This window comes from Brassica napus, chromosome C5 (genome assembly GCF_020379485.1).
Source record: "Brassica napus cultivar Da-Ae chromosome C5, Da-Ae, whole genome shotgun sequence".
Taxonomy (NCBI): Eukaryota; Viridiplantae; Streptophyta; class Magnoliopsida; order Brassicales; family Brassicaceae; genus Brassica; species Brassica napus.
In genome coordinates this window covers 42,324,333-42,334,702 of record NC_063448.1, presented here as the reverse complement: position 1 = coordinate 42,334,702, position 10,370 = coordinate 42,324,333, and the positions used below count along the sequence as shown (strand labels likewise).

At 37.1% G+C, this 10,370-nt stretch overlaps 1 protein-coding gene across 2 annotated transcripts; it reads right to left on the bottom strand.

Annotated features, from left to right (window-relative positions):
* Window positions 1-2,043: 2,043 nt before the first annotated feature.
* Window positions 2,044-5,022, bottom strand: LOC106377597 (transcription factor bHLH123-like). 2 transcript variants are annotated; one of them, XM_013817871.3, is made up of 7 exons: window positions 4,576-5,022; window positions 3,767-4,463; window positions 3,569-3,682; window positions 3,098-3,163; window positions 2,819-2,884; window positions 2,648-2,698; window positions 2,044-2,419 (listed from the first exon to the last, which is right to left on the bottom strand). In XM_013817871.3, the coding sequence occupies exons 1-7, from the start codon at window positions 4,812-4,814 to the stop codon at window positions 2,270-2,272; spliced, it is 1,383 nt and encodes a 460-aa protein (XP_013673325.2). In that variant the 5' UTR covers window positions 4,815-5,022; the 3' UTR covers window positions 2,044-2,269. The 2 variants fall into 2 exon arrangements, with proteins under 2 accessions (XP_013673325.2, XP_013673324.2); XM_013817870.3 differs by having other exon boundaries at window positions 3,767-4,466; window positions 4,576-5,003.
* Between the last annotated feature and the right edge of the window lie 5,348 nt (window positions 5,023-10,370).

Here is a 10,370-nt window from a genome sequence, read left to right as displayed (position 1 = left end):
ATGGTAGAACGACCGCATGACCTTGAGGAATTCACTCGTACTCGTACTTGGTGCACCTACCTCCACCGGGCGATGGTTCATGACCGAGAACGATTTTTCTTTGGGAGGCGTGATCGAACCGTAACTCGCCACCCACCATGCCTCGTTCTCGGCCGGGTCTACCGAGTGAGGAACGAATTCCATCTTCGGCACTCGAAGCTCTTCAAAAACGTTTGCGGGCAAGGACCCTTTCTTCGAACTCCTCTTCTTACTCGACATCTCATATTTTTCTTTTTTTATCAAGAAGGAAATGATAGAGAGAAAGAGAAAGAAGAAAGAACTTTTCAAAAAAATCTCTCTATGAGAATGAGTAAGTGTAAAGATTGTGAAGAAATTACCTCCATTCTTATAGGCATGAGAAATTACTATTTACTTGCGGATTTTTGGACACGAACTTCGCCCAAATACACCAATCTCGTCCGAACTCGCCGTACCGCGCATTGGGATCTCACTAGAAATCCACGCTCCCAACGAGCTGGGGGGGTAACTGTTGGGGTCGAAAACGGTTGCGACGAAGTTAGCGTCCAAATCCCCGAAGAAGAAAACAAAAAACCTTCTTCGACAAACACTTTTTCGAAATAGATTCTTCTTTACGAAAAGCTTTGCGGAGGAAACGCGAGTCATCGGACAAGAGCTCGAAAAGGGTCGCTACGCAGCGACCGAACGCGTGCTCCGCTCGGTCGCTACGTAGCGACCGAGCTCTTCCGAAACGTCGATACGACATTAGTCCATGCATTCTCGTCTACCCTTCGATGCTATCTCCCGAAGACCGTAGCGAACCCGTTTCACGTTCCCCGCCATTCTAAGTTATCGATCAAACTTTACCGTAAAAACTGCGGAAAGTTCGTTCTTTATCGAAAAAAGCCGTAATAAACGCTTCGAGTCAAAAGACGGCCCAGAAGGACCTAAGACATGACTCGAGGCCCGACTTACGATTTCTTAACCAACAGCCTGTGAGCCGCATATCGGTTTATGCTTGGTTTGCAAGGAAAGATAAATGTCAAGTTTCCGCGGATAAATACAAAATTTTGAAGATAACTACGAAGATCGGAAAAAAATGGAATATCTCCATTTTCATGCTATGGCGGCTTAAGGGCAGAAGAGGAAAAGCGTAAACCAACCTTGGAGCCAGTATATAAGGAGTCCTATGCGAGAGGCATGGGGGAGACTTTTTAGAGCAAACTTAGCACTTAGAGCAATTAGGCAACTTTCCGTTTTTGTTATTTCGAGCTGCGACTCAACTAGGTTTTGCAGTCTTAGGTTGTTAGAACTAGAAATCTCGCCGACAGCTCTCGTAGCCAAGGCTTCTACCTTGTTGTAGCGCTCATACGCGGATACGGAATAAAACTCCTTTTGCTTTCTTTTACGATTTCTTATTTCTTTTCGTCTATAATTGCGTGTTCTGATTGTTTGGCGTGTGGTTTAACAGATATTCGGGACCTGTGGGAAATTAGAGTTTTTCCTAATTTTCCTAATTTAAACGGAAATCGACAGTGCGAATTTCGGTTCCCACGGCAATTCTGTGTAATAAAAATGGAAAGGGCATGAAGTGATTTTTTATATTACAAAATTAATATTTCAGATAAAAACATTTTGAGAGAAAAATAAAAATAAAACAATTGTGGGCCATCATTTTACTTCCACTAACATTATTCCAAAGTTATAAAAATATATCTGTCCGATTTTTTCTCTCTTGTCCAATCAAAATATGCATATCAACACATTACTCTCTCTTATTCGTGGAATCTAATTATTCCTTTTCAAAAAAAAAAGAATAGCTAAATAAAGAAAGAAACAAAAGCTCCTTTTCGCCATTATTAAATCATCTTTCTCCCTCTCTGAATCAATGAAGACTACTTGAATTATCGATCCCTACATTCTTCTATAACGAATATTTCATGTCTATATTTTAGTTTTATACACACTATTGTATAACAGAAGCAAGAAAAGACTCATCTAGATAAGTTTTGAAATATGTTTGGAGTTAATCTTGTGAAAAGAAAGTACAAGTCAAATCTCGACAGCAATATATATAGTTCTTCAGTTACACATTATTATTTTATAAATCTAAAAAAAAATGGGACAAACACTTTTCACTTCTCCGTTAATTGATCTCCCCTCTTCGTTTAAAATGCTAATGATTTTCTTATCAGCAAATCAACGTATATATATAGGTTAAAATATACGTCAACCGACATCTAATATAATTTTTTCATCTATATATATGAATCTATCTAAAAGTCCCACCAAATGTAGGAGTCCAGAAATCTACTGTAGTATCGTGTGTCACTGGAAACGTGCTCGAAACTGGCACTAAGCATAAGCCTCGACTTCTAAGATCTGGCTCTTCTGATACGTCTAGCTCTTTGGGATGATCACTCTGCATCATTGGTAAATTAAAAGCAAATTAAACTTCAATAGTCCTATTTGATTGCAAAAGCATCTCGCTACATTGTTTTTTGGGAATAATGTTTTGTCAAATCTTGAAGATGAAGCAACCATTAAATAAATACATGTAATAAAGAACACGAACGAGAGCCATACTCTAATTCAATTGTATAATGATAACAGTAATAATGTACAGAAAACTATATTATAAAATAACTACCTGTTGATGCTGTAAAGAAGCTCCACTTTTCATGTATGGGTTGCTCAGAGCCTGAAGTATAATCATTTGCAGGTTTGTACATCAGTAGAAATACAATAACTAACTAATAATATTGTAGCAAAAGAAAACAAAAAGCTATATACTATAAAAACAAGGGATGGACAAACTTACAGAAACTTGTTGGTGTAAAAACTTAATGTATTCAATGGCTTCAGAGAGCACTGAGGCTGCGTCAGTCTGACACAAAACCACATGAGATTCAGTAAAACAAAATCTAAGAATTCTATTTCATTCATATCCCCAAAAATAATATCTATAGAATAAGATAGGAGTACTTTATAACAAAATTAAAGATATACTAATAATGACAGTAGACAAATATACTAATACACACTCATCATCTTTCTGAAAGCTAAAGCAAAAAATTGCAGAGATAGAGAGAGAGAGTACCTTTCCGAAAGGTGAAACCAATTGTTGGAGCGCAGCGATTCTGTCCCCCATTTTCTCTTTCCTCACCTAATTCAGCAGAAACAAAAATTTTAATATAATTAAGCAGAAAAAACTTAAAAAATCTTGTAATCATGAAAGAATTTGGGGAAGAATGTTTGTATTAATGATATCAAAAGAATACAACTTAGAAAGCCTGCTTATTTTGTGAACAAAATATATATGGATATGGTTATTGGTTGTCTAAATCAAAAATACTTTGGATGGAAATGATAAAACCTAATAAACGTGTTTAAATTAGGGTTTTTTTTTTAATTAACAAAAAGAATCGTTTTTTTTCTTTGACAAAACCAGCGAAATGTTTGTATATTTAAACAATTTATAAAATATCAATGTGCATAAAGATGCCTTTAATTGAGTCCCAAAAAAGAAGCTTTTATTATTTTTATCTTTAATAATAAAAGCAAAATATACCTTGAAAGCTGGTGACGGAGACGCTGCTTCGCTCTTAGCCCTTTTCGCCGCCGGTTGATCTCCCCCGCCTCTCTTTACATCACTGCTACTCGAATCTCGAATCTCAGATACACTCTGAACCGAAAACAATCCATATCTATATAAAACATCCGTAAATATAACTCGTGCAGCTATATATATATTATATATATAATAAACCTTAGGTTGCTCCTCAAAACTCGGCCGGTGAAGCTGAGGCGGCCGTATCGCCGGTAAAAAGTTCGACGACGCGTCATGTTGAGTAGGACCCACGTTTCCAGCCGTCGCCGCAGGGTTCCAAAACGTTGCGTTGTTAGAGAATCTCAAAGGACTGTGTGGTTTCGGCGGCGAAGATCTTAAAAACCAAGTCGAAGGTAGCGCCGTCGCTATCTGGTCGTAGTTTCCGGTGGAGGAACCGAACTGAGAGTACCCAAGATTTGATTGCTGATGATTCCTCGACAGTTGCTGTTCGGAAGAGCCAGGCAAGTTATAGCCAGCTCCTTGATGTTGATGGAACATAGCTGAAGAGGAGTTAGGAGTTGTTGATGTTCCGTACATGGTGTTGGTCGAGTTGTCAATAGAGAAACCTTGACATGTCACTGTGCTACTGTCGGTACTTGAGCTCCCATGAGGACTGAACTGATGGTGGTCTGAAAAGAACCCGCGGTTGCTGCTCGTCATGTTTAGCTGCGGTTTGAAATCGTTATTATTGATATGTGGGTCTCGCCACAAAGCTTGGTGGTGAGAGGAATCAGATTCTTGAAGCTGGTAAGACGTTGTGGATGACGTTGTGTTAGCATTTGCGTTTGAGGTCGCATCTAAATTGAGATTCTCTTGAAGCATCACTCCGAAGTTTGTCTCCGCTTTACTATCTCCTCTTCTTTTGTTCCCCGCAAAGAAAAAAACCAAAGGACAGAACACACAATCATTAAGTTTATTGTTACACAATGATTTGAACCAAGAAAAAAGGAAACAATCTGAAGACTCACAAGAGAGATTGATTCCATTGATCAACTGGTGATTGTGAAGAAAGCCCTAGCCCAATCATCTGTAGATGGTGATCAGTAGCTAACGAATGATGATCTTGATGATGAAGCTTATCATGGAAAACAGCAGTACCACCAGATTCATTTGAGTTTGCTCTCATGGAAGAGGAAGAAGATATTGAGGAAGAAGAAGATACTTTCCACCAGCTTCCAGAGTTTATGAAATCATGATGATCTCCCATCGCTTCTTTTTTGTTATCACTATGTGTGTAATATATATATATATATATATGTTGGTGAGGATCTTAATATGTTGTGTCTTCTCAGATTGTGCTTCACATGAAATGATGATGAGGATCCACACGAGAGAGATACTTATAGTTGTAAATATTTATCAATTTATATTGGATTTTTTTTTTTTTGAAACACATCAATTTATATTGGATTTTTTTCTTTTTTCTGGTAGGGTTTTCGTTAACTATCTGTGAAGACATCCGACTAATGTCTGGTTGACATTTTTTCAGATGGCTCTCGCTGACTCTTTTGCCCACGTCATACTCAACTTCTCCTTCTTTTTTGCTTTCTCAAGAAAAATGTTTATTTTACATTGGTTGTCTTTTTTTTTCTCATAATTTAAAGAATACAGTAGTTCAACTTTTATTCATTTGTTATCTTTTGGTAAAGTTTCCTTTAACTATTGTAGAAAATACATAATGTAAGAATAATCAAATCACCCCTCTTAATAACTTTTTTATATTTCTCTCCACGGAAGCGCTCGTTAGCTTTCTCAATCATGCAGAGAACCAAGGGAAGATAATGGGGATGCGTATTACACGCGCATGTCCTTCGGTATCCCACATTCTCTTTGCTGATGATAGTCTTTTCTTCTGTAAGGCGGAACCCCGTGAATGTGAAGAAGTAATGAAAGTAGTCAGGAAATATGGTAAAGCATCTGACCAATGTATAAACTTTGACAAGTCTTCCTTACTCTTTGGTAAGAGGATTAATGCAGCCACCCGGCAAGAGGTTAAAGATACACTTGGAATACACAATGATGGAGGGATGGGAAAGTATTTGGGGATCCCAGAGGATATTAGTGGCTCTATATGTAAACTTTTTGCATTTCTAAAGGATAATCTGATGCACAGAGTCAATGGATGGACTGGTCGATGGCTCTCAAAAGGAGGAAAGGAAGTAATGATCAAATCCATTTTACTAGCTCTTCCGACATACGTTATGTCGACGTTTCTGCTCCCATTGGAGATCTGTGAAAACCTCGCTAGTGCCATTGCACAATTTTGGTGGAGCTCGAATCCTCCAAAAAGAGGGATACACTGGGCGAAATGGGACAAGGTTTGTTTACCCAAAGAAAAGGGCGGTATTGGCTTCCGGCTAATTCATGAGTTCAATTTAGCACTACTGGCAAAGCAATTATGGAGACTGGTCCAATACCCTGAGTCACTGGTTGCCCGAGTATTAAGGGGGCGATATTATAGGATGACCTCACCATTGAGGGCAACCTCTACTAGCAGCCCATCATATGTGTGGACAAGCATCTCCGCAGCAAGGAAGCTTTTACTGCTAGGAATAAGACAGAAGATTCACTCTGGTTACGACGTCAGGGTGTGGGAGGATTCGTGGATTCCAACGACACCTGCTAGACCGGCTAGACCTATAGCCCCTGTGATGAACCTAAACATGAGAGTCAGTGACATCATTAATCAGGAATCAAAGGAGTTGGATGTAGGATTACTAGATGATTATGTCCATCCTGATGATATACCTCTCATCCGCAGTATGGCTATAAGCTCTACTCACCGTCGAGATACTTTTTGTTGGAACTACACGAGAAATGGCCAATACACAGTCAAGTCGGGATACTGGGTTGCTCAGAACCTATTGAAGCAAGAAGAGGAAAAGGAAATATTAGAGCCAAGTATCACTAAACTTCAAGCCTTTGCTTGGAAGTTGAAAGCGCCAAGGAAGATGTGCCATCTTATATGGCAATTGATCACGGGTCAGGTAGCAGTAACGAGGAATCTAGTAAGGCGTAATATGAGGTGCGATAATTATTGCCCAAGGTGTGGGGAAATAGAGGAATCTGTAACTCATGCAATATTTGAATGCCCTCCAGCCTTGCAAGTATGGTCTTTATCGGTAACTCCTACAAGTCCAGGTATATTCCCAGTGGCGAGCGTCTACACAAACATGGACTATCTTTTCTGGAGGAAAAATAATATCATTATACCAGACCAAGACATGGATCCTTATCCCTGGATAATATGGTATATTTGGAAGACTCGCAATGATAAGCTTTTCAGGGGTATAGATAGAGACCCTTTGGAACTCGTTCGATACGCAGAGAGTGAATGTCAAGCCTGGTTTAACGCAAATGAGATGATACCGCCACAAGTCCGGGACAACAATAATGATGTAAACCAAGTCTTAAGCTTGGGTAATATCTGCTTGCTAGATGGATCTTGGACAGCTTCTGATCGCTTTAGTGGATGTGGATGGGTCTGGATGGATAGTAGGGAGGACATACAACTTATGGGAACACGAAACTTTACTCGATGTGAATCAGCGTTGCATTCGGAGGTAGAAGCGCTGCGATGGGCGATGGAGAACATGCTTCAACACTCGACGTGCCAGAGCTTTGGAACAGACTGCAAAGAGCTGATCGCAATGATAAATGAACCCCAGAAGTGGCCAAGATTTGCGACAGAGCTGGAGAAGATAGAGACGCTGCAGATTTATTTTCCGGATTTCAAAATCACCCATGTACCACGTCTGTGCAATCAGTTTCCTGATTTTTTAGCTAAGACTGCTAGGAGCTTTCATAGGGAGCTACTTTTCATTGGTTGTTCTATTCCGGTCTGGTTATCCAGACCACCTCAAGCTTGAGTAATAGAATGGCCGTTTGACATCAAAAAAAAAATAATAACTTTTTTATATTAGTATCATTTATCTCTGGACATTTTGGTTTTCGGTTCTGTTCAGTTCATTTAGTTTAATTCGTGTTCGTTTTTTTGGTTCTATCGATATATGTTAATTCATTCGGATATTATGAAATTTGGTTCGATTATTTTGGTATTCGGATTACAAGATTGAGAACAGATTTATATCCAGAAAATTGGCTTCAGTTCTATCTGATTTTCGAATAATTTTGGTTAATTCACCTAAATGTTATTGATAATTTAAATTTTCGAAAAAAATATCAGGTAAATTGGAGTTTTGGGATAAATATCGAATAGTTTAGATAATCTGAAACATAACATTCGGATAATTTGGGGTTTTGGATTATTTGGTTTACAAATAATATTTTTAGATAATTTGTTATTTTAAACTAAATATAATTAATATTTTATGTATATAAATTATATTTTAAATATTTTGATATTCATTCAGTTGTTGGTTCAATTTCAGTTTTTCGATTCAAAAATATATAAATTCGATTCGGTTATTTGATTCTGGATATGTCTAGTGGCATAATATCATTCATTTAATTGTATAGATTCGAAATGACCTTCAGTTCTTTCTTTTTAGGTTTTGTCGTCTTATATCATCATTTATATAGATATTATCATTAATAAAATACTATTATAAGTGACAATTTTAACATCAAGCGACGAATATTTGAAACACAAGAATACACTGTAAGCGTTTTTTACAAACGACTCCACGAGGAACATTTTCATCGGCATCATGAGAACAGACACTTCTGTATATACATGTTCATAATAAACAACTTCACAGTTTTTTTTTTGACTGAATAATAGTAAACAACTTCACAGTTAATACTAAGACCACCACGAACAACTCTCTCCATATCTTTCATGAAATGTTAGGTAAATTTATATCCACTAATACGTACTATGATTTATCATTTTCTTAAAATCAAACCATCTAGTTTAAAGAACTTTGCATCTATGCCAACTACTTGACCAAAAAGTTTTTTTTGAATTCCGTCAACTTTAATTCATTCATAAATCTAGTGGAGTTTTTAGCATCACGTTTAAAATTATTTCACTAATTAGTTAAAATTAATTAAAATATAACAGTTAACCACAATTAACTTTTGTTTTGTAAGGATCAAACAAGTAACAAATTGACTTTACGAATAACTATAAAGAACCACGCGGTGGTGGACTAGTGGTTTTGAGGGAGCAACAACCCCAATACGGACCCGGTTTCGAAACTTCGTGTGGCCACCCGGTTTAGTATTAAATCGCAAGAATACGAAGCGTTGCTCCTGAGGTGTGATGTGCATCTATCCATGAAGTTGTGACTGGTGTATCTTTCTGATGTGTGGAGGAAACCATTGCTGCCCCCCTCTCGAAGAGAAATGTCTATCTATTTTATTTAGTTATTTAGTTGATTCGTTATTGGAACAGATAGCAACAACAATTTCATCCGACATGCGTATTTTTGGTGGAGTGTCGTGGATTTCGTGGGACTAGTCGGTTGATCTCGGTCGCCGGATCTCCACAATTATCGGAAAAAAAAAGAAAAAGAATAAGTATAATGGATAAAAATGGAGGCAGGAAGTTGACACAGAATTTGACTTCAGCTTAAACGAGTGTTGGACTGACTAGACCAAGAAACGCGTCACCGTCACGGTCAGTCACGATCAGAGTCACAGATCATTGAAGATATTTTGATTTTTACCGCCACGTTTGGCTATGATCCTCACCGTTATATTTTTCCCGGTTACAACAAGTCAACGAGTGGGCTCCACGTGGCGTGCGCGCGTGCTTTGGGATATGGACCCCACTTGTTCCGTCTCGGAGTCAGAGCCCGAATGTGACACCTCTCTTCTTCTTTTGTTCGGCATCTTTGTCTTAATCTTGATTAATAAAATTGTATTCTCTTTATGGCTAAAAACAAGTACTAGTACTATATTTAAATATTATTTTACTTTAGCATTAATTAAAATAGTTAATAAAAAATTATATTTCAAATATTACTTTTTGTATTGTTGCCAGAAAAAATATATTAGTTTTTGTATTAGCTTTTGAAAAAATATATTGTAAAATGTCTAAAACAATTTATATATTAAAAGTTAAAACAGAGTATAAGATTAATATCCAATTTTAATAGCCTTGTTTTTTCAGCAGTCGTCTCTTTAATCATTTCCTTTTGCCTTACGTTGGTCTCTATACGCACATTCTCTTCCAATTCTCAACGAGCCCGGCAAAGTACAAAGTCACATAGATATTGAATTATGCTTAAACTTTTGCATTAGTATTTGGATTATAGTGAAACAGTGTCTTATATTATCACATACTTTCTTTTACAGCCGCTAAAAGTTAGTTTGCAATTTGCATGATCCTGTTCTTTTTCTAAAAACATATACATTCTTTAGAAAAACAAATCCCAGTTACCTTTTTACGTTTTACACTAGATCAGTTCGGTCACTGGTCCATATTACCTGGTTTTTTCATTGAAGTATTTGAATAACTATTTGCAACACGAGTTAACAACTATATATAGCACCAGTTAGTTTATTTGCATTTTCTTATTGAAGTGTTCAATTCTCATTCTTTAAGATAGCACCATGTTGAAAATAATTTACTTACTAACATTGAAGTACTAATAAATTAGTCATGTCTTCCTTTCAAATTTGGAAACTGTTGTAATGGTACTTCATTTGGGGAAGAAATAAAAGAACAGAGTATGTTAAAAAAAAAGTACTAATAATTACATTATGATTTCCGTGTAGAAAAAAAAAGAAGATAGAGCTCCACGGTTGTATGCCATTTACTTGGTGATCTACTGATTTGAATTCCCGTTATAAG